Genomic DNA, 22,398 nt, shown 5'->3' on the forward strand with positions numbered 1-22,398 from the left:
TTGTCGTTCCACTCCTCGAGAGCTACCCCACTACGCGCCATGCCCGCTCAGTCGACGATAGGTTGGAGGATGTTACCACTAATGAAGATGTCAGCTCGTGGGCGCAACTAGATATGCCGTGAAACTTACGCTACAATGTTGGCCCAGCCGATGAGACGCCAGTGCTTCTCGATACGTCTGGACAACGCCACCTTCTCACCGATCTCTGTGCATGCAGGTGAAGTGAGGGACAGACGGGCAGCGTCAGCCTTGACAGCAACAACCTTGGCACCGGTAGCGGTTGATCCAATGTTGACCATCTGCGCGAGTGTCAGCTTTGTCATCTGCCATCATGGATAGAAACTTACCAAGACTTCGTTCTTTGCAAGCTTGGCTACCTTGGCCTGCTTGCCGTCCGCAGTCTTGACACCAAGCAATCTTCGGAGGAGGAAGTAGTTGACTTCGAGTTCAGTGTAGATGTTGGGGAGGTGTCCACGGAGACCAAGGACGAAACCAACGAGACGATCCGCACGGCACAGAGTAGGGTCAACGCGTGTACCGACACCTGTTGTGTGTTAGTTGAGTGGTGCATGAGTCTGCAGGAATCGTCACGTACCGATCAGTCCTCCCGGAACGGCGAACTTCAAATCGTTGTGCTCGGCAAACAGAGACACTACTCTTGAGAAGATAGGCTTGCACTGAATCTTTCCGGCGCTGTCCTTTGACACGATACCGGGCCTGATCTCAATCTCGTCTCCTAGCTTCAATACACCGGTCAAGATACTGCCACCAGCAACACCGCCCTTTAGTTCATCGATTTCAGCACCAGGCTTGTTGACGTCAAAGGATCGAATGACAATCATGTGGGGCTTCGCGGAGAAGTCGCGTACTGGGACGGGGATCTTGCTGATGAGGTGCTCGTTGATGGCATCGATGTTGAACTTCAACTGGGCAGAGATGGGGATGATTGGCGAGCCATCGGCGACAGTTCCGCGGATGAACTTGAGGATGGACTCGTAATGCGACGCAGCGCTGTCTTCCCGCATCAGATCGACCTTGTTCTGAAGAATGATGATGTGGTTTAGCTTCATGATCTCAATGGCAGCAAGATGTTCACTTGTCTGCGGTTGCGGGCAAGTTTCGTTTCCAGCGATCAAGAGTAGCGCAGCGTCCATGACGGCAGCACCTGACAACATCGTGCTCATGAGAATGTCGTGACCGGGGCAATCGACGAAAGAGACGTGGCGCTTCAGTCTGTATTTGCCTTCGCATCCTTCACGCTCACACGCGGGGTCGACCTCCTTGTCGCTCTTGTATGACCGGTAGCATGTTGGGCGCGGGCACTCTGGGTTATCGCATTGGTAGATCTTCGCGTTGGCGTAACCGAGCTTGATGGTAATATTCCTCTCGAGTTCGTTCTTGAAACGGACCGTCTGCACACCGGAGATGGCCTTGACGACAGTACTCTTTCCGTGGGCGACGTGGCCAATGGTTCCAATGTTAATTGTGGCTTGGCGGGAGATGATCTCGGGCGACAGCGGGTTCAGCGTGGTGAGGTCGAGCGTGCTTGGGTCTGGTTGTTCGCTTGTGTGCGTTAGCTATGCAGCGCAGAGCCTCTTGTCTTCAACACCTACGGAAGCTCTGGGCGCACGACGGGCGCCGCGGGTTCCCGGCCCTTCTTCATCGCGGACTTTGGCTTCGTCTCCTCAATCTCCTCATGCTCGGACATGCTCTCGTCATCGCGGTGGTCGTGGTCGGATTCGGACTCCATGATGGGCAACTTGGGATCGAGTTTGGGGATTGGGGCGTAGCTGGTTTGGTGGTTTCGGTTGTCGAGGTATTAGACTGGTCAGTCGAGCAGCTGCGGTGGTGGAGACTGGCGGCAGGCAACTTTCGACTTCAAATCCCACACAAAGTGACTCAAACCCAAATCCGGAACAGCCCACCTGCCTGTGGCGGGGCTGCGTGCTGCGTCCAAGCGCCCCGGCCAAAGGTTCCGCCGGCCTGCTGAAGAAAATCTCAATCGCGGCCGTCCCTGCCTTTCCTCTTCATTGAACAACGCAAACAAATTGCACACTCACGAAAAGCATTTTCTTTGGAGAGACCCGTCGTCTACGGACGGTGTGAGGTCTCCATGAGAACGAAAACCGTCTGTGAAGTGGAGAGGAATACTTTGGCTGATCTTGGGTGCGGTTTCTCCCTGCTTTTGCAGTGGGAGAGAGCGCAATGATTGGTCGTACATTACAGTTGACGTGATGGATGTGAAGGTGAGAGCCTTCTCCATAGATGTGATGTCTCTCGGGAGCGACGCAGTCCTGGACATAACCTCTTCGGACACTGCATGCTCACCACGAAATGTGCGATGCGACATCACCACATACTGGCTGTGCATTTGACAGCGCGACTCCGTTAAAAGATCTGCATAAGCAGAGATATCTCGGCCACACGAGACGTATGTCGGGCTTCCTGACCAGATGCTGGGATGTACGCTGCAGTTTAACGCCTCAGGGCGGGAAAGATAATGAACGATGCGGAATCCGAATCAGCAAGTGCCCCTTGGTGCCCTCTCCTACAGGGTCGTCAAAGCAAAATCACCTCATCATCTTGTCGAAATGTCTATATCTTTGAGACACTGGTACCTTCTGCTTGTGTCAGAATTCTTGAATGTGAGCAGAAATGAGATGATTTGATCATCTATTCTAACATGAGATGAGAGCTGCCTATATACGGCAGTATGCTTGCTACAAACAGTTGTACGCAAGCATCTCTTTGTACATGAGATGGTTGCTAGCAAACCAACAAGAATGTCCCTCGTAGAGTTCGCCTACCTAGGTACACATCTTATGTCAGCTGCATATAAGATGCTACGTTCATTTTATAAACTTCCAATGCTGCACGCCTGAGTGAAGTTGTTTGTGTCCCGATGCTCTTTGTGAGTATAGCATGGATGCTGCCATGTCCACAGGTCTGTTTGCGACTAGCTCACATTGTGCCAAACCCCATCATCCTGGCCATGGTAAACCTGTATGCCATTGTATAGTAATCTTGGAACGACTGTCTGGTAGAGCGCCATTAGGTCAGCTGCATCTACAGATCGACCTACCCCTGGGACGCAAAACACGGCTATCCTGGGAACGAGGGCTAGCACGATCCGCTAGTACTGGTAGAGCTACGGGCTGGGGAAGCGGGATGCTATCATCCCATGGCATCGAGAAGCACGGATGGATAAGCAGGCCGCGAAAGAGCATGTTGATCCTCCATCTTGGCCCAAACCATCTGGACAGCATACGTCGAAGATATCGGGTTGCTCCATGTAAATACCAGATGCGAAGGCCAGGCCGTCGTCGTGCGCCGCCCCATCGAGAGCGGCGCCGGTATCCCGCTTCCTAGCTGCATGGTAACGACGGAGTTTAGATGTACCGTGTGGGCTCAGTTGTTGATCTGACACAGCCAGTTCAGAACCTCCCACAAGCGCGCCGTATCGGGAACCCTTCCGCTTGCTTTTCAGGCTGAAACATATCAACTCGTCGACTTGGGGCAGCACCGGCCTCGAGACTGTCATTGGCCCAGACGCCCTCTGCGCGAGAGCCGGCGAGTCTGCGTTGGCAACCCTTGTTGCTCGAGATTGGCCCACCTCCTCCGACAACGTTGGCGCTGCCTTGCTTTTGCGCCTTTGCGCTCGCCGACTATGGGATATGGATTCTGATCAAGCGCATGAATATGCATACAACCCCGGCCTCTCCGTTTCACACTGGCTGCAGTCGACTGAGCTCGACCATGCCGACGACGACGTGGGAACCTCGCCCGAGCACTACTACTCCGCCTACACCACGACGACCGAGCACGCAGCAGCACCTCCCTCACCGCAACGCGGCCTCGACATGCCCGCAGCCCGGCAGCGGCAGCCCATGACGAACGGCGCGCGCCCCACCTCCAAAGCGGCCGTGAGGTCTGCCTCGAATCCTGCATCGCCGCCCGCGGCCACTCGCTCCTCCCCCCAGGTCTCCAACAAAGTGAGGGCCCTCGCCGAGCGCTTCGAGCAGTCGCCCGCCAGCAGCTCGACGACGACGTCGCCTGCCGTGCGCTCTCGCTCCAGGACGCCGAGCCGGGCTGGGACGGGCACGCACGACGTCGCCCGGCGTGCGCATGCCTCGATCTCGTCGACAGCATCGGCTGCACGCCCGAGCAAAGAGGCCTCGTACGGGCCGCACAAGTTCAATAACCTCAAGCCGCGAGACAGGCCCCAGCCCGCCCCAGCATCGCCTCGCAACGCGCGCCGCACGAATGGTAGCCGGAGCAGCATCGACCACCACGTCTCGTCGACGCCCAAGAAGGTGGCCTCGCCGAATCGGGCGTCTGCACCCAGCGGGCGGCAGCTGTTTGGCGAAGTGCTGACGGGACAGGACGTGCTCTCGCCAGGCTTCGGGATTCCCGTTCTCGACAACACGCACAGCGACGCTGCACCACCCGCGGCCGCCTTCACCAGCCCGCACCATGGCCGCTCTGCCAGCGCGGCGACCTCAGCCTTCGCCGACGACATGCAACACGCCGCGCGCGCACATGCGCAAGAACAAACTCCTGCACGGTCGCCCCAACGACACACGCCGCGTTCGAGGATACCCGTAGCGACACGGCGTTTGAGCGCCGGCTCCGACTCCAACTCGTCGACGCGCTCCGTCAAGTACACCCCAACCCGCGCCATGAACCACAGCAACCGCGCCTCGCCCACCCGGATGGACAGGGTACTGGCTGCAGCGGCTGTCGCTCCAGTCTCCCGGGGCACAGACCAGTCCACGCTCCCCGCATTAGCCTACCGTGGATATCGCGAGCGAGGGAAGTCGCCCTTGGGTGCCAGGAGCGGACCAAGTGTGTCCGCTGTCGTCAATGCCCCGCCGCACCCAACGTCGCCTCGCCTGCGCAACTCGAGAGAACGCCAGCCGCTGCAGCCCTCGCCCGCTTCCCACTCGACAGGTACCGGCCCCCATGGTGAGCAGGAGTACTTCCCACTCGCGAGCAGCTTCGACCAGTCCCAAGAGCAACTCGCGGGGCTGCCTGGCGTTGCCGAAATCGAGCAATCCCATGAGACCCGTGCGCAGACGCAGGGCCAGCGCATGTCGCGCGACGAGCACTCGTCACCCTCGCCCGAACAACAGCGTCTGAGCCTCCAGACGTCCAGCCTAACGGTACCGCCGCTCGAGCAGCCAGCATCAGCCGTGACCGACTTCGACGAATCGCCTGTACTAGGGCTTCCAGGAAGCTTTGTTCTCACGCCGCCGACCGCACACCAGGAGCCGGACCACCAGCTCTTGCAACCGCACGTCTTCCACCCGCCGCCGCAGAGGACTGCTCCTCCCCCACAGAGGCCTGCTCCACAGTCCCCTGAAATGGAGCAGTCAGAGCTAGGCGTTCGGGAATCAATACCCATTATGCTCAGCGAGGAGCCGCCATCACATTCATGGGAGCCCGACTCCGAAAGCTTCAGCGCAGGCCTTCAGGCTCTATCGTATGGGTATAGTTCTGATCAAACACACGATGCTAGAGATATGCCATCCATCTCTCGCCACGATACAAAAGGATCGCCAGGAGATTCGCTTCCTAAGCGTGACACGCTGTATCCGGATGACTCTGCCAGTCTTGGTCCCTATAGAACACTCGGATCGCTGACGCTGAACACGGAGACGTACAGCGTCGTAAACTCAGTCTTGAACATGTACCATCAATCGCCGGTTATATCCCCAGAGTTGGCGTCGGTATCGAAGGAAAGGGTGCACCAGGTCTCGCCCGTCATTGCACAGCACAAAGATTGGGCCTCGAAAGAGTCTACAGAGACGTATCTCGCTCGACTGTTAAGTGACGCCAATGGCTCGAAACACGACAAGTCGAGGCGCGAGCCCATGAGAGTGGCGTCCCCGTCACGCCCGGATTCGTACACACCACAGCTGCACCAGGAATCGCCAGAAGTTGATGGCGGTGGGACGGCAATCATCTATACTTCGTCCTCGCGACGTTACTCACAAAATTCAGCAGGTTCCACCACCACCACCATCCAGGAGGATGCGTCTCATTCCGGCAGTTCTTCTGGAGACCCTTCTCACAACGCGCTATCACGAACCTCAACGGACGAGCACAAATCTGTCGCAACCAACCGCATTGAGCTCCCACAACTTGCTTGGACGAATGGCGGACTCGGACTTGACTTACAGCACAGTATGCCGCATTCACTTCCGGCGCCTCCCCGTCCCAACTATTCACCACCGCCCCCACCCGTGAACCCATCCATCGACCAACAACTCTCCTCCCGCCCAAATGCCTACAACGTTGCGCCACAACACCAACAGCTTTCACGCCCCATGCTCAACGACGACAAGTTCGAAATGCATCCCGCACGATCACGTACTCCTGTCCTTCACGTTCAAGAACAGAGTCTTGAGGATCGATACGGTACCCCACAGCCTATTGAGAGTACTATTGATCTGCCAAGTGAAGCCGAGAAAGGTGAAGACGGCCAACCTGATCCTGCCAGGCAGGCTTTGATAAAGCGATATCGCACGCTGGAAGAGCTGCTTACAACAGAACATCAATTCTGCATAGATATGATGATCGCGCACAACATCTTCGAGGCGACCGCGCAGAATATGATGAGCGAGAAGGAGAAGAGGTTGCTGTTCAGCAACTGCAAAGAACTTGAGAAGTTCTCCCTGTCGCTGTTCCGTGCATTCAAGAAGGCTGCAAAGCCCATCGTCAACTATGAGATACCACCTCCAACCGGACCCTGGAACCGTGACTCCTCTGATGGTAAATCGCACGATTCTGGAGAATCGCCGATGCATGCTCGGCGACCATCTGAAGACTCGCCGAATCAGTTTGAGAATTGCACTCTGGAGAACGATCGATTGACCACCATTGGCCAAGTCTTCTTGGACAACAAGGAGAAGATGGAAAGACTTTACACGACATATTTCCTGAATCAGGACAATGCCAGCGCTTTCATCAAGAAGAATCAAGGAAATGAGGCGTTGTCTGGATGGGTTACTGCTTGCTTCGAGCAAGTGGAAAACATGACCCAAGCGTGGGATCTGGACTCTCTATTGTTGAAGCCGTGTCAACGCTTGTTGAAGTATCCGCTGATCCTTCAGTCCTTGCAAGAGATCACCGACCCGGACCATCCCGATCTACCGAAGATCAAGGAAGCATTCGAAGAGTTGAGAGCAATGAGTCAGCGCATTAATCAGGCCAAAGCCCGTTCTGATACCTTCCGTGCTGCTGCCTCGGAGGGCAAGAAAGAGAAGAAGAGCGGCCTGGGCAAGACTTTTGTCAAGGCTTTCATTCCTAAGGTCGACAAGAGCAAAGCGTACGACGAGGCCGACAAGACTTTCAAAGACCAGGACTACAAGTCGAAAGAACAGAAGTTCGGTGGGCACTTTTTCCAGCTTCAGATCGTTATTCGCGATTTTGAACAGTATCTTGATTCGATCACCGAGCATTACCTTCAGCTTAACATCGTGTTTTTGGGCTTCATCACTGTCTGCGAGGTGGCACCATCCGTGTATCCGGAGATTGAGAGCACATGGCGAAAATGGGCAATGGCTCATTTCGAGCTGCAGAACAAGGCATTGGAAGATCACGTAAGTATTTGAGCATCACGCCGCCTATATACCGCTAACAATGTCACAGAAAGCTGCCGTTCGAAGCCGTGTCCTGAAGCCCGTCGGCGATCTCTGGGAGATGTGGGTGTCGTATCAGAAGACTATCGAGCAGCGCAAAAAGTACCTGCTATACTACGTCAAGCACAAACAAGCACTTGACCGTGGCGAAAAGGTCGACCCGGACCTAGAGGAGTCATCCAAAAAGTTCAGCACGATCAACGACACACTCAAACACGAACTACCACTTCTGTATGAAAGAACAAAGGGTCTTATGCGCACGCTTATGACTCTGTTCATGTGTTTGCAAAAGGACTGGTACAAGACTTGCTCGAAGAAGATTCTCCCACTGCTTGAGAGCGAGCCGCAACACACGACATCTCTTCGATACGACCTCGAATCATACGTCGAACGCTTCCACTCGGACTACAAGCCGATGCAGGATCTTGCGAACAGATTGGGTATCATCAACAGGAATCTCCTGGTCGACATTTCCAACATGACGTCTCCTGTTCCAACACTCTCTTCCGACGGCGGCGGCGGCTCGTCCCGCAACTCATCGTCGCGTCGTACTGAGTCTATCGGGAGCGAAGCATCAATGCTTGACTCGAAAACGCGGAATAGCGGCGGTTATGCACCCCGATCACATCCGCGGAGTCTCGATAACCCGCCACGCTCATCCCCTGCAGGGCCAGCGTACCCCTCTCTCTACCCACCCAATGGATCAGGTCGGGCTGGCCCTGGACCTACATCATTACGGGAAGCACGCGCACTCAGTCCTGTGTCTGACAACAGTGACTCTACCATAGTGCGCAAAGAGCGACGCAACACCGGTCCTTCTCGCAACAGCCACAACTATATGGGTCTCGACGGAGCAGTAGACATAGAGCACTCTCCACTGAGTATCAACGCATTCGACTTCCCACCGCAACTAGGCCCGTCTTTCCTCTCACCCTCACAACCCATTACCCACACATTCTCCGCGCCCACCTCTCAGCCAGCATCATTACCGGGTTCCACACGCGCATCCGGTGTCTTCAACTCTGCGCTACCGATGTCAGATTCCCCTCTTCGTGGCAGCGTCGAAGACCTCCCCACTACACCCGCCGATACCGACGAGCCAGAGGTACTCTTCCTGGCAGCGAGTCTCTTCGAGTTCAACATTGCGCACGATCGCCGCGAAGGCGGAATACCATACCTTGTGTATGTGCCTGGCGAGATATTCGATGTCATCGGCATGAAGGGTGAGCTATGGCTCGCGCGAAATCAAGACGACCAAACGAAGACAGTGGGATGGATTTGGGAAAAGCATTTTGCGCGCATTTTACCCGAAGATGCATAGTTTGGCTAGCCAGTTTCACGAGCAGTTGGATTACAACGAAGATCGGAATTTGCTTACCTTTGGGTTTTGCGGGCGGCGTTTTCGGCGATTGTGTCACCTGACCCAACGGGCGTTTGTGTGTATCTGGGTGTGTTCCCAACCGCGTTCGACTTCTCTTTTTCGTATGTGATTCCCCCAAATCCCTCCTTCTCTCCTTGATACCTTCGAACGCCGAGAGTCCTCTCTCTCTCTCTCTCTCTCTCTCTTTCTACATTCTGGCTTTCTTCGAATACGCAACATCTATGGCTGCGGCTGCTGGGGGCGAGAGAGGCATTGCCGGCGTCTAAGCTTTGGTGTCTTTTTTATACCTACTTTCCTTGTATGTATTTACGAGAGAGATGATTTACAATACCTTTTGAGGGGCCGTCTTTGGGTTCAATCTGGCATGATTGATGTGTGGTTTGGCTATATTTGGCGACGATGTTTGTTGCTTTGTTATTCTGGAGAGAGGGGCTGTTGCGCTAGTGTATGAATATGAATATTTGAGAGGGACTTTATGGATCTTGAATGAAGTGTTTGCATTGCAGTTGCTGCTACTACTTCGGCGTTGACTGTCCGTGGCGAACCAGGCGGACTGAGCGTAGAACTCAGGTTGGCTTTCCAGTTTCTACTCCTCCATCTCCGAGCCACTTTCAGAATCATCGTCGCTACCTGATACCTCTTCGTCATCGTCCTCGTCATCTTCCTCACCCTCAAGACCATATGCATCCTGGAAGTCTGTGAGCTGCTTCATCTCGATCTTGAAGCCTGCGTCCTCAAAGTCCTTCTTGAGGCCCTGTACAGAAAGGTTAGCATTTTACCAAAACACCGAACCCAAGGACAGGTGGGAAACTTACGTCAGTCATGATACCACCACAAGTCACGACCAGATCCGTCTTCTCAGGCACAAACACACCAGACACAACCTCATTCAAGATGTTCCTGACGTCTTCCTCAGTCACCTTGCGCACCTCACGCAGCGCCCAAGCCTGCCAGTCCTTGCCCACACCACGCGTGACAGTATCGATAAAGGAGCTCCTAGCCGCATCAACAACCGTAGCGCGCTCATCAACAAAGTCGCGGACGATACTTGAAATCGCGCCTTCCAACGCCAGCTTCTCAAACTTCTGCGTGCCGTCGCCATACTCCTTGATGACCGTCTTGGCTTTGTTGTACGCAGCGAAGACGTTGGGCGATTTCGAGATGCGGAACTTGAGCAGTCCTGTTTCGGGGTCGCGGAAGAAGTTGCTGCCGTAGGCGAGTCCTGTGCCGCGGATTGATGTCCACATGGGGCCTTCGACCGCGTCGAGGTAGGCGAGTGCGACCATGAGCGGTGGGAGTTGGGCGTTTGTGTAGCCTTTGGGTCCTTTGGATGTGAGGACTGCGAAGGAGGAGTCGATGGGCATAGGGATGATGTAGTGTGTACCGCCTGGACTACGACCGATATCTGAGAGGAGCGCGTTGCGGTCGTCGATTGGGTTTACTGTTGGCTCTGGACCGGGCTTGAAAGCGTCGGTAAGGTGTTTGAAGGTCGACACTGGGTTTCGTAGGGTCTCAAGGTTGGCGGTAACGAGGACGCGCATATTGGAGAAAGTCAGGAGGTGCTTGCGTAGGGCTTCGAGTTTATCAAGGACCTGCTGAGGCTCCGTCTTGAGTAGCTTCAGGATGCGCTTGAGGTAGAGACCCTTGACAAGCGTACCAGTCGCGCGAACAGCTGATGCGGCATTGTAGTGGATCATGCGGTCGACTGCAAAGCTCATGGAATTACCATCTCGCTTCTCTTCGGGCACGTCAGCGAGCATCTTCTTGACTGCAGAAATCACGCGTTCGGTGTCGAACACGGAGTCAACTAGCATCGACCTCAGCCATAGCACAACGGTTTTGAACTTGTCGGCCTCCGCAATGAAAGGGATGTAGATCATCTCAGAGCTTCCAATATCGGTACCGCGGTCCATGGAGTACTCGATGGTATCCTGCTCAAGCTTGGTAATGACCTCCTCGAACTCGATACGCTTTCCGTCCTTCATGATCGGAGTCGCGAAGAAGTTGGTTAGATATACGCCGAGGAGAGGCTTGAGTTCCGTTGGTAGCGAGGCAGTTCCGAGTGCTAAGCCGAAGTGTACGAATGAAGTTGGTATGTGTTCAAAGTGAATAAAGAGGGGAAGGCCGTTTTCATCCTTGTCGACAATCTTCTGGATGTTGTTCTCAGAAGTTCCTAGCTTCCTTGCTACACCAGAACGCGCTGTTGTAGTCTCAAAGAAGTGGATAGACTCAGTACTAGGGACATGAACACTGGCGATAATCTCCTCTGGGATGGGCTTGTCGTTTTCGTCTTGGGCTTCCTTGAGCTTCTGTGCCAAGTCTTTCAGGCCTTCTTCGCCTAGCTTCTCTTGCTGTGCCTTGACACGTGCAACCTCATCTGCTTTGATCTTGTCCGACAACGCCTTGGAAGGTTTACCTAGGATGGAAACGTGGTGAGCATCCACCATCCATTTATTGAGATATGCTCGCCACTCTTCCTCAGTCCATTTGTCAAGTGTGTCGAATACATCAAGAGTGGCCATTGCGTCTTCGAGATGAGTACCATTCCGGTCACCAAATACGTGATCTTTGATAATTGGGTCTTTGTACTCATCCATGCCAATCTCAGACATGTATCGAGTTTGGCGCTTGAAGCGATGAAGACAGTCCTTGAGATAGCTCATATCAAGGGGCTTGGAAGCGTGTTCTTTGAGAACCTCGAAGAAACGCTTCTCGGCATCAGCCAACTTGTCAGTCTCCACAGACGACAGAGTCCACCAGATGATCATGTCGGTGTGTCCCTTACACCAGAAGTAGACCATACTCGCTAGGTGTTCCTTCTCAACGAGTGTGTTGACCAGAACCGAAACAGATGATCCGGCAAGGTAGTTGAGCAGCGTGTTGATGGCAGTCTCTCCAAGGTCGTCGATAGTCTCGGGTCCTAGGAAGGCGATTTGCACCTCACCTGTTGACTCGTCTTCTTCTGGGAACTCGACTGTGTCAACAATGGTCTTGCTCAGGGGTGGAGTGCGCTTCGATTCGACCCATGGACGCTTGAAGGGCGCATCGTAAGCCGGTACGCGATCGATGATCTCGTCTTCGAATTTATCCAGTATGTCCAACAGGTTTGGATGATCTACCTCTCCAATCAATATAACTCGTAGATTCTTGGGCTGATACATGTCTCGGTGGAACTGGCGAATACGCTCTGCAGTGGAGACTCGTAGGTTCTCCATCAGTCCGCCCGTCTCCATACGGAAGCCATCGCCTTCAGGGTAGAGAAGGCGACGCATCTGGAGATCCATGAGATCGCCCTGCAAGTTCTGACGTCCTTGCATCTCAGAGTAGACAACACTTGGGTCGTTAGCTGGGAGCATGAAGGCGTTGAGAGATACTCACCCGGCATCCTCTCCCTTGCCATCGATGTGATGAACCTCAGTGTAACAACCGGCATCGGTCAGCGTAGGTACGATGAGGTGATCTAGATAGATAGGTAGCAGCTGTGCAAAACCCTCCCAACCCGCGGTTGAGAGAGTATAGACTGTCTCGGAGACATCCGTCCATGCGTTTGTGTCAGAGTATGATCGGGTGGCGATCTTGTCTAGTACGCCCTTGAAAGGGTATTTCCGCGAACCCATGAAGCAGAGATGCTCAAGGGTATGCGCTACGTCAGTCAGTAGAAGTATATGAAACACGAGCCATGCCACTCACGTGCACCCGAATCATCGTGGATCTCCGTGGCTACCGCGAAATTTCCGTACACCTTAGGACCCTTTCGATCGACTACCACTACCCGAAGACCCGTCCGCTGGGATTCATACTGAGTGAAAGTAGCGTCGGCGTAATTTGCCTTGAACTGCTGCAGCTTCTTGAAGTGCGACTCCTGCTGTATTGACCCCATGATGTCGATCTTGATGGAGAAAGGAATTGATAGCGTGAGATTGCAGGTGTACCCTTTGTTGGTGCTGAAGTCGCAGGCACTGGCCGCGTTGCCCGAATTGGTACTACCCTTGCTGTGTTAGCTGAATCGTTGTACGTAGCCCAACGCACTATTATATAGAAAATCACGCTACCGATTCGACCGGGGTCTCCAAGAGAAAAGCAGCCTTGGGTTTTGGGGGCGTGCGTTGCGTATACCCATGCTCTACAAGCCTACAGGCCGCGGCCAGTGATTATGCGGCTGAATCTGCAAGCCTACATACCAGCCCGGGTAGCGGTGAGATGGCAGTAAAATGAAAATGACAAAGACTTACGAGAGGATGAGATAGAGTACAAGGAGCAGAGAGCCACTCCGAACAAGGAAGGAGGGAATGACGAAGGGCAATATGAGAGGCGAGTTGTCCGGGAGTAGTGCTGCGGCGCCGCTAAGATGCTGCTACCGCGGATTGACTAGATAAATCTGCGCCTAATGAATCTGCTGCGACCTGCGGTTGTCTCCAAACGCACGTGTGCATGTGCCTGTTTCTTCAGCACAAGGGCTTGAGCGTGGCGGGGTAAGTGTGGCGGGGCAGCAACGCTGGAGTTGACGTCGCTTGGACGTCCGTGCAGCTTCAATGTTGGTCCTGCGACGTTGCGAACGCCCTGCGAACTATCCCGCCGCAAACCCTTTTTAGAATCGACATGACAATCACCCCGTGATTACAAATGCCTTCGCAAGTCTCAGACGAGCAGCTAGGCGACGCGCTGCTCCAATCGGCCGCGCATGGCGCGTTTCCCCAGGACCAGGATGTCGCGTCCGCAACTGTGCCTTCCAGCGCACTTCCAAAGCTGTTGGAGGTAGTTGCCAAGGCAAGAGAAGAGACGAAGGTGTGTTGAAGGAGCGCGTGCTCCAGGCAACGCTGACCGTTGTTCCAGGACGAAGTACGCCAACTCTCGAGAGAAGCCGCGCCCGACGTCGATGGCTGGATAGCACAGGCACGCAAGCTACAAGACGATATCAAACGCTCGCAAGAAACGGCCAAAGATATTGTAAAACAAGCAGAGGCGGGAAAGGAGAATACAGCTCGCGTACAGGATGCTGCAAGCAAGGTCAGCCTACTGCACACGGAAATTGCATACAACGAAAGCTTGGCACGTGCTGTAGAGCAGCTTCGAGACATCTCGACCCTGCTCGACTCTGCCCAAAACGCTGCTGTACATGGCCATGTTATGCACGCCATACAGACTTTGGAAGATGCAGATGGCGCATTCCAGGGACTTGGGCTGTTCACCACTACAAGAGCGGTGGGTGTGCTGAAGAACAAGGAGGAGCAGCTGAAGAAAGCCATCGTAGAGACGATCACGGAGTCATGGAACGGGCTGATTGCAGTCGACAACACCAACCATAAGATCTCGCTGCACCAGTCGATCGAACGCGAGGCCAGAGTCGATATCAACACAACAGTTGAAGCGCTTACGAAGTTGGGTCTCCTGGACAGCTTCGTTACCCGCTTGAGCCGTGACCTGGACAAGATCATAATCGCTCCCCGACTGGCTATAGGCACCGACCGCGTTGTGTCCGCCTTCAACATCCAGGAGGATGTTATCCAACGTGCTGGCACGGTGAATGATGGTGCGGTCAAGGCTACCTTGGAGGATATGCACTTGCTTGCTGAGTACCTGAGCACGCGTCTACCGCCTAGCATCGCCGTTCCGCTGTCCTCAAAGTTCGTTCCGATCATTGCTTCTCGTTTAATTTCGAACCTGCTTTTGCCTGCCGTGCCATTATCAACAGACGGGATACCACATTTTCAAGAATCGCTCTCATATGTCTTGGGCTTTGTGGAGTATCTCGATGAGCTCGGCTGGTCAGGCCAAAATCGTCTAGCTGAATGGGTAGATAAGTCTGCCGAGATATGGCTTGCTAAACAGAAAGAGGATGCGATCGCTCGAGTACAAACGATGTTCCCGAAGAAGGTGCAAGAAAAGAAGACTGTTGAACGGGTCGAGACGCAAGTCATCTCAAAGGGAGATGCATTGCATGCTGGCAACGAACAAAAGGATGACTGGGCTGCTGATTGGGATGAGGAGGGCGATGTCGCAGAAGAGAAGAAGGAGACTATCGAAGAAGAAGATATGAGTGCTTGGGGTGAGGATGATGATGTGATTGGAGATGAACCCAAAGAGCAAGAGGCGAAAGAAAAGCCAGCTGATGCAGAGGATGCAGATGATTGGGGCGCTGATTGGGATGACGAGACCGATACCAAACCCACCACAACGCCGAAGCCTGCAGCACATACAACGGAGCAATCGAATACGAACGGAAAACCTGCCTCTCAAAAACAGCCGGCACACCAGGAGGTCACCCTTCGGGAGACATATACAGTGACAGCGATCCCAGATGCCATAATGGAGATAATCTTGCAGGTCATTGCAGAAGTAGACACGCTGAACTCACCCGAGCTGGTCAAGTCTGCAATCGCACCCGCGAGCGGGGGTCTATATGCGATTCCGAGCCTCCTGTTGGCAATGTACCGAGCTACTGCTGTGATGCATTACTCAAAAGATATCGCCAGTAACATGCTCATCTACAACGACTGCCAGCGACTATCGGATCGTCTGCGACTCTTTCTTCAAGAACAAGCTGAAAGAGATAAATCGTCTACATTGCCACAGCACTTGCGACCTTCCAAACGCCTCCAACCGCTGATCGAATCTGACATCAAGACGATCGACGGATTTGGAAAGCGTGCATACGGACGCGAGATGGAGTCACAAAGACAGATCATCCGGGATCATCTTGAAGATGCGCAAGGCTTCCAAGGCTGTACGAACGTTCCGTTCGCTACGGTCTGTGATGACGCCATCGCTACGACGATAGATCGCATAGGTGATGTGAAGCGACAGTGGCAGAATGTACTTTCACATAGCGCTCTACATCAGTCACTTGGCTCGTTGGTGTCAGCAGCTCTCACAAAGTTCATCAACGATGTCGAGGACATGTCAGATATTGCAGAAGATGAGTCGAGGAAGTTACACGGGTACTGTGTCTCGCTTGCTACTCTATCCCAACACTTCCAGACCGAGGATGGCAACGGAGAAACAAGAGACATGGCCGGTATCTACACGCCCAACTGGTTCAAGTTCCAGTATCTCAGCGAAATTCTGGACAGCAGCCTTGCGGATATCAAATACTTCTGGACGGACGGCGAGCTGAAGTTGGAGATGGAAGCTGAAGAGGTGATTGGATTGATCGAGGCTCTGTTCGCGCCTAGTGATCACCGGAGGAGAGCTATCGCTGAGATCAGGAGAACCAGTATGACTTAGTAAATGACAATTTACGTGAAGGAAACAACACACGACTTTCCTCTTGAGCGCATGCGTAGTACTCTAGTGATAGATTGACCCTAGTTTACAGTTAGTCTTCTGAAACACCGAAAACCTATACCCAACTATCAGCCGGCTTTGATACTTTCTGCATAAATTGAACTACTGGAAAGACATAATCTATAATACCACGAGCGGAGGTTCACGAACGCCGACTGGCTGGCTTCTTCCGCGCTAACCGGATTCGAAAAAAAGTTCGAGATCCCAAAATTTCCTAAGCTTCGTAACTCCAACACCAATCAACATATACCGCCAAACCCGCCGACGCCATGGATATCGACGCCGCAGAGACCAAGGTGCAGATTCGCCTTACGACGCGCGATGCTGCTCTGCAGATTTCGGAGGAGCCGAACATCCTCTTGGTTCAAACATGTGAGTAGAACTACCGGAAGCCTAGTCGCATGTCGCGGCCTCTAGCCATCTACTGCAGCATGCTCGCACAGTAATTTGAACCGTCGCGACTGCAGTTCGTGGTTTCAGGCTACAAAACGCTGCGCAGTCCGTCTAGATACAGAGCTAACGCGGATGCGCCCACAGCTTTGACTCGACACAAGCTTTCCACACTTGTGAACGAACTCCTGCACCGCGATGACGGCAGTCGCATACCCTTTGACATCCTTATCAACGGCGAATTCCTCCGAACCACAATCGACGAATTCCTCACGAAGAATGGTATCAATGCCGAATCGACGCTGGACGTTGAATACACGAGGGCTTTGGTGCCACCGCTAAACGTCACGAGCTTCGAACACGACGACTGGGTTTCGGCCGTGGATGTTCTGTCAGGAGTGCAAAGTGGGCAAGAGAGGATATTGAGCGCGAGTTATGATGGACTGTTAAGAGTGTGGAATACCTCGGGCGATGTTTTGGCGACTTCAGAGGCTCCCAACAACGGTGGTCGAATTACAAGCTTGAAGACGGCTAAATGGTTATCGGAGAAGAAGATGGTAGCTGCAGGGCTGGACAACACCGTCCGTGTCTACAAGTACGACGACGATGCGAGGACTATCACCACAGCTCTCGAGCTGTTCAACCACCGCTGGGGTGTAGAAGACGTCGCAGTCCATGCGCCTTCGAGTCGCATTCTCTCTGCCTCCTCGGATACCACTATCTCGTTGTTCTCGAGCAACGCAAAGGAGAACCCCGTCGCGCCGGCGAACTTCCTGCCCAGTTCAACGGCTGCGTCGAACAAGCGACAGAAGCTTTCAAAGCCCGATCGCACGGTCCCCGCTCGCGGAGCACTGGCTACATTCAGCGGCCACACTTCGCCGGTATCTAGCGTCATCTTCAAACCAGATGATGCTACTGTCGCATACTCGGCATCTCACGACCACACACTCAAAACCTGGGATCTGCCTACCCAGTCGTGCGTTGACACCCGAACGACCGGTCACTCGCTTCTCTCTCTATGCGCTATCCCCTCCCGAAACCTGCTTGCAACCGGTACCTCAGCACGACACATTACATTGGTCGACCCCCGCGCATCTGCCACGCAAATCAGTGTCATGACACTACGAGGTCACAAGAACGGTGTTGTTTCTTTGGACACAGATCCATCTTCCGAATACAACCTGGCGTCTGCTTCGCATGACGGAACCGTTCAAATTTGGGATCTCAGGAATGTTAGCACGGGTGGTCAGGTTGGTGAGGGAATGACTGGTGAGAGTGTGTACACGATCTACAGGCAAGGTCGCGAGTCTGCCAAGAGTCATGGAGAGGGCGCGAAGGTTTTCAGCGTAAGATGGGATAGCGCAGTGGGCATTGTCTCGGGTGGTGAGGATAAGAGGGTGCAGATCAACCGCGCTCTCGGCTCGTAAGAGTTGAAAGTTTTTGCTGGTAGAAGTGCCATCGTATGGGTGTTTGGGCGCATATCGTAGATACCATTTTGGCTAGGGAAAAGTGTAGCTTCAATTCTTGAACGCGTTGCCCTCCATCGATGTTTCATTTGACTTGGGTGATGCTTCTGCAAGCGATTCAGGCCGCAGAGACCTCAGACTCGTGTGCAGCACAATGCTTTCCCCCGTATGTGGGTTAACGCAATCAAAAGGGTATCAAGTAACCGCTCCCACCGACCAGCTCCATTCCTCTTTCACGGTCATCGTTCTCCCCTGTTGGTGCACAACATTCATACTGTGCCCACGGCATCATAGTGTTGTACACCCTCTTCAGACCAAGTCTACCATAGACTGCCAGTCGCGCTTGTAGTTGTTCGATAGACGCATCTTCCACTTGCACTCCGATGTCTAACCAAGAGACCTCATTTCAGCCGTCCCAACTCATACCAAATGTCCCGGCAACAGGAAATTCGCAACCCCCTCTTTGACCGCATACTCATGCTCACATGCCCCGCACACCAGCTTGCCCTCTTGTATACACGTCTCAAGCAATATCCTGTGCAGATCCTTCGCTGTCTGGCTAGGCTCCTCTTCTATCTCTTCCGTCGCGGCCGCTGGTGTCGCATCCGTGGTATCTAACGCTGAAGCGGAGGAAGAGGAGGGTTCGACGAGATCGGCGGGCGTGGGTGCTGTTGCGGGGAGTTCAGGAAGACCAAGCTATGTGTCATATGTCTGTCAGCTTTCTGTTCAAAGGTTTTGGAGTATCTGTATCTCTTTGGAGACACAATGCGCGTGGGCTTCGCGCCTGGCGGGTGCATTTTATTTCGCGTACCTCGCTGCATATCCCCCTCAATTCGTCCCACATGATCCTCGGTAGTATATTTTTGAGAAAGGCGAGGTTGACGTCTGCTTCTACGATTTCGAGTTCGGCATCGCGGGGGTGGAGGGGGAAGGACGCGGGGTTGGTTTTGCAGGTTTTGATGGCGCATGTGAGGAAGTTGAGGGTGAGGAGCTTCATTTTGTGTGTTTTGTTACAAAAGTCGGGTTAGATTCGGCGCTTTCGAGTTCCGTAGGTTTGTTGTGAAATGCGTGGTTTTGGCGGACTGGTTTGGGGCTGGACGCTTTGCGACAAATAATTTGTGGCCGCGGGAACGCAGTCTCCCTGTTGTCCCAGCCCTGTGGAGCCAATCAGAGCCTCGCCTGCAGAGTGTCTTCCCCGGATAGGAAGGTAAAAGAAAACCGTTGATAGCGGCAGGAAGGGCACTGTGGAGACCGCTGGCCCTGTAGACGAGATTTTGATTGGCTCGACAGGGACGCTTTCCCGATCAGGCAACTATGCGAAGACTATCGATCGCGGGAGAGAGGGAGGGCAGTGAGGGCAATGTGGATCTCTGTGTCCCTGTCGCGCCAATCAACGCCCTGTCCACCGGGACGGCTTTCCCTGTTAGGCAACTACAGCAAATCCATCGATCGCGGCAGGGAGGGCACTGTGGAGACCCAGCTCCCTGTAGGCCCAATCAAAGCTGTTAGGCAGCGCCAGAAACGCTAATGCAGGGCTCTGGATTTAACATTCGTCATGCCGCCTTCCCACTGCTTCGATGAGAGATTCGCGGTTATTACTCTTCGTCTGTACTGTAGTTATACGAAGATCTAATTCACTTTTGTCGCAGTTAAGCTCGTAAAATGGCCATTGCAATGCTTGCACCATCTCCCCATACCCTTGCGACCCAACAACAAACATCCAATTCACCACTTGCCCACATCCTCCAACACCAGATCCGTCGCCCGCTCACTCAACAAGAACGTACTAACCGCCGGAAACGCACCCGGACATCTAGGAAATGCACTCGCATCCACAACCCGCAGCCCTTCAACCCCTCTGACCCTCAGCCTCGTGTCCAACACAGCCATAGGATCAGAATCCGGGCCGACCTTGTTCGTGCTTGTGGGATGGTGACCAAAGACTTGGTCGTGAATCCACTCCCTATCAATCTGCATGTCACGGCAGTAGCCCGTCTCAAGGATATCAGCAGGCGGACAGGGTGGAGAAACAGGTGTCACAGGGCCGACCGGTGCTTCGGTGGAAGCAAATGCTCTACGGACGAAAGCAACAGTGTCGAGCATGGCGTTTAGATCTGTTTCTGCGCCCTCGGCGAAGTAGTTCAAATTCACTTCCGGTGTTTCTACCGGGTCGGCTGATCGGATCTGGACGTATCCGGCAGTGTTCTGGGGATGTATCTTAACGGTGGACCAAGAGAATGTTGTGGGAGGGTAGCGTGTTGTGTTTTGAGACGTCGGTGGCGCGAAGCCTGCAAAGGAGCCACCCGTGAAGCCGAACATTAGCTCGTCTCTTTCGCCTTCGACCGCATGGGCGGTCTTGAGGAGGAACGCATTTGAGTTTGTGCCGCCGCGCGCGTAGGGTCCTTGGCCATTGTACCAAAGTTCGATACATGGATCGCCGGGTGATCCGTTAGTGCATTTTGGTGCATTGGGGTCAGGTGTCTTTGCGAAGCTGATTTGGGCGTTCCCGTAAATGGGTACCTCGTAGTTGTCCTGGAGGTTGCGGCCCACACCCAGTAAGTTAGAGATTACAGGGATGTTGAACTTCTCGAGAAGGGCTTTGGGCCCGATACCAGAGAGCTGTAGGATCTGCGGCGAGTTGAAGGCACCACCAGCTACGATGACTTCTTTTCGAGCGAAAGCTTGGTGCAGTGTACCGGTGGTGGAAGTGTTACGACGTGGGTCGGCCTTGTATACGGACTTGCCTTGCAAGTATTCAACCCCAATTGCTCGCGGCTTTGTGCCATTGCCACTGCATTCGTCGAATAGCACCTTTGTGGTCAAAGACTCAAGCTGAAGATGTAGCGGGTACATCGGCGTTCCATTCGAAGTCGTTAGGTTGCGCAATTCCAAGATACGGTCGCGTGGGCTGAAGCGCTTCCAGTTGGGTGTGACATGGAATGGCAGTGACGACAGACCCTCTGTCTGGTCACGCATTGGATCGAGATAGTTCGCGTCGCTGGTGAGATAGTCCAGTACATTTTCTGGATCTTTCCCGACCAATTTCAATCCAGCTTGAAAGACCTTGAAGCGGAGTGCTTCAGCCGCATGGGTAGCTCGATCAGCGATGTTCGTCTGGAGCCAGCCTGTAAAGCCGTGGCCAGGAGTACCGGGTTCGAGATAGTTGTTGTGCTCGATTTTCTCAAAGTATTTCCGCATCAATTCGGCACTGCGTGATTGTTAGTACTATTTTGAGAGGCGAGATCTGTTGGTGGCTTACCTCCAAACACCATCCCCAACTCCATGGTCAAAGAAGTCCCAATCGCTGTCGCTTGGCAGGAATGTCGCAGCCGCGTTGATGATCGCACTCCCGCCTAAAGTAGCCTACGTTGCAGGATATACAGTCAGCAAACCTTTCATATGCAGTTCGCAAGGGGAGGATGTCACTTACACCTCTAGGATAGAAAACGCCCAACCTCTCAGCGCCTACGTGTCCCTCAACACTGGGATCTTTCCCAACCCAGTCTATCACTGACATTAGCAAGGTAGGCCCAGGTAATGTCTATCGAAATCTCAACTTACACTCTCCATCCTTCAACCTCCAAACCAAAAGATTGTACCTCTTCAATCTCTCTTCGTCATCACTATGCTTGACGAAGAAATGCCACGCTACATTCGTGTTGGAGTAGTCATTCAGAGCGAGCACTTGGGTGCGGATATCAAACGAAGCGTCCGAGCCAGCCTCGATCAACAAAACGGAGTGTCCAGCAAGAGCGAGATTGGTGGCGATTGTACCGCCTCCTGGACCGCTACCGGTGACGATATAGTCGTACGTGTTTGAAGTGTTGGAGGAAGCCTGTGGCGGAGTGCAAGAAGCATGGTGGAGAGGGGATGCTGACGCGAGAACCGGGAGTAAGAAGAGCGGAATTGTAGGTACTCTCATGATGGAGTACGTGTAGAAGTTAGCAGTTCGTTTCCAGGATGTCGCCGTATTCTTGTCGGTACTTGTACACTCCCAGCTGCCTGGTCAGATCTGGCTTCCTTGCTTCGGTGTTGAGATGCAAGATCTAGCATTTCGATCAGCGAAAGTGACCTGCATCTTTAACCGGCATGTCATGCTGTGAAAAGCCGTCTTGGAAACCGGTGTTGTGTATCAATCGGTGCGAATGGACCCAATCACAATCTGCACTCTACGTCTAACTTCCGGTGCCATGACCCCGGCTGTACTCCGGTGCGGGGAGATGATCGGATTGAG

General features: G+C 53.7%; 6 protein-coding genes across 6 annotated transcripts; 2 read left to right on the forward strand and 4 right to left on the reverse strand.

Moving 5' to 3' along the window:
* Positions 1-47: 47 nt before the first annotated feature.
* Positions 48-1,750, reverse strand: GCD11 (eukaryotic translation initiation factor 2 subunit gamma; the record flags this gene model as incomplete). The annotated part of the gene is made up of 5 exons (XM_051432320.1): positions 48-78; positions 130-299; positions 348-544; positions 596-1,563; positions 1,614-1,750. 5 exons carry the CDS (start codon positions 1,748-1,750, stop codon positions 48-50), a joined length of 1,503 nt encoding a protein of 500 aa, XP_051293742.1.
* A 1,924-nt stretch (positions 1,751-3,674) lies between these two features.
* J4E90_002745 (uncharacterized protein) lies at positions 3,675-8,964 on the forward strand (the record flags this gene model as incomplete). Its single annotated transcript, XM_051432321.1, has 2 exons — positions 3,675-7,604; positions 7,654-8,964. The coding sequence occupies 2 exons, from the start codon at positions 3,675-3,677 to the stop codon at positions 8,962-8,964; spliced, it is 5,241 nt and encodes a 1,746-aa protein (XP_051293743.1).
* A 646-nt stretch (positions 8,965-9,610) lies between these two features.
* J4E90_002746 (uncharacterized protein) lies at positions 9,611-12,904 on the reverse strand (the record flags this gene model as incomplete). Its single annotated transcript, XM_051432322.1, has 4 exons — positions 9,611-9,778; positions 9,840-12,357; positions 12,403-12,667; positions 12,715-12,904. The coding sequence occupies 4 exons, from the start codon at positions 12,902-12,904 to the stop codon at positions 9,611-9,613; spliced, it is 3,141 nt and encodes a 1,046-aa protein (XP_051293744.1).
* Positions 12,905-13,647: 743 nt separating this feature from the next.
* On the forward strand, positions 13,648-18,125 carry J4E90_002747 (uncharacterized protein; the record flags this gene model as incomplete). The annotated part of the gene is made up of 3 exons (XM_051432323.1): positions 13,648-13,809; positions 13,858-16,237; positions 16,846-18,125. 3 exons carry the CDS (start codon positions 13,648-13,650, stop codon positions 18,123-18,125), a joined length of 3,822 nt encoding a protein of 1,273 aa, XP_051293745.1.
* Positions 18,126-18,584: 459 nt separating this feature from the next.
* On the reverse strand, positions 18,585-19,161 carry J4E90_002748 (uncharacterized protein; the record flags this gene model as incomplete). The annotated part of the gene is made up of 2 exons (XM_051432324.1): positions 18,585-18,860; positions 18,976-19,161. The coding sequence occupies 2 exons, from the start codon at positions 19,159-19,161 to the stop codon at positions 18,585-18,587; spliced, it is 462 nt and encodes a 153-aa protein (XP_051293746.1).
* A 728-nt stretch (positions 19,162-19,889) lies between these two features.
* Positions 19,890-22,086, reverse strand: J4E90_002749 (uncharacterized protein; the record flags this gene model as incomplete). The annotated part of the gene is made up of 2 exons (XM_051432325.1): positions 19,890-21,372; positions 21,764-22,086. The coding sequence occupies 2 exons, from the start codon at positions 22,084-22,086 to the stop codon at positions 19,890-19,892; spliced, it is 1,806 nt and encodes a 601-aa protein (XP_051293747.1).
* Between the last annotated feature and the right edge of the window lie 312 nt (positions 22,087-22,398).

The sequence above is a fragment of the Alternaria incomplexa genome, assembly GCF_024043165.1.
Source record: "Alternaria incomplexa strain BMP 0042 chromosome Unknown scaffold_3, whole genome shotgun sequence".
Classification (NCBI taxonomy): Eukaryota; Fungi; Ascomycota; class Dothideomycetes; order Pleosporales; family Pleosporaceae; genus Alternaria; species Alternaria incomplexa.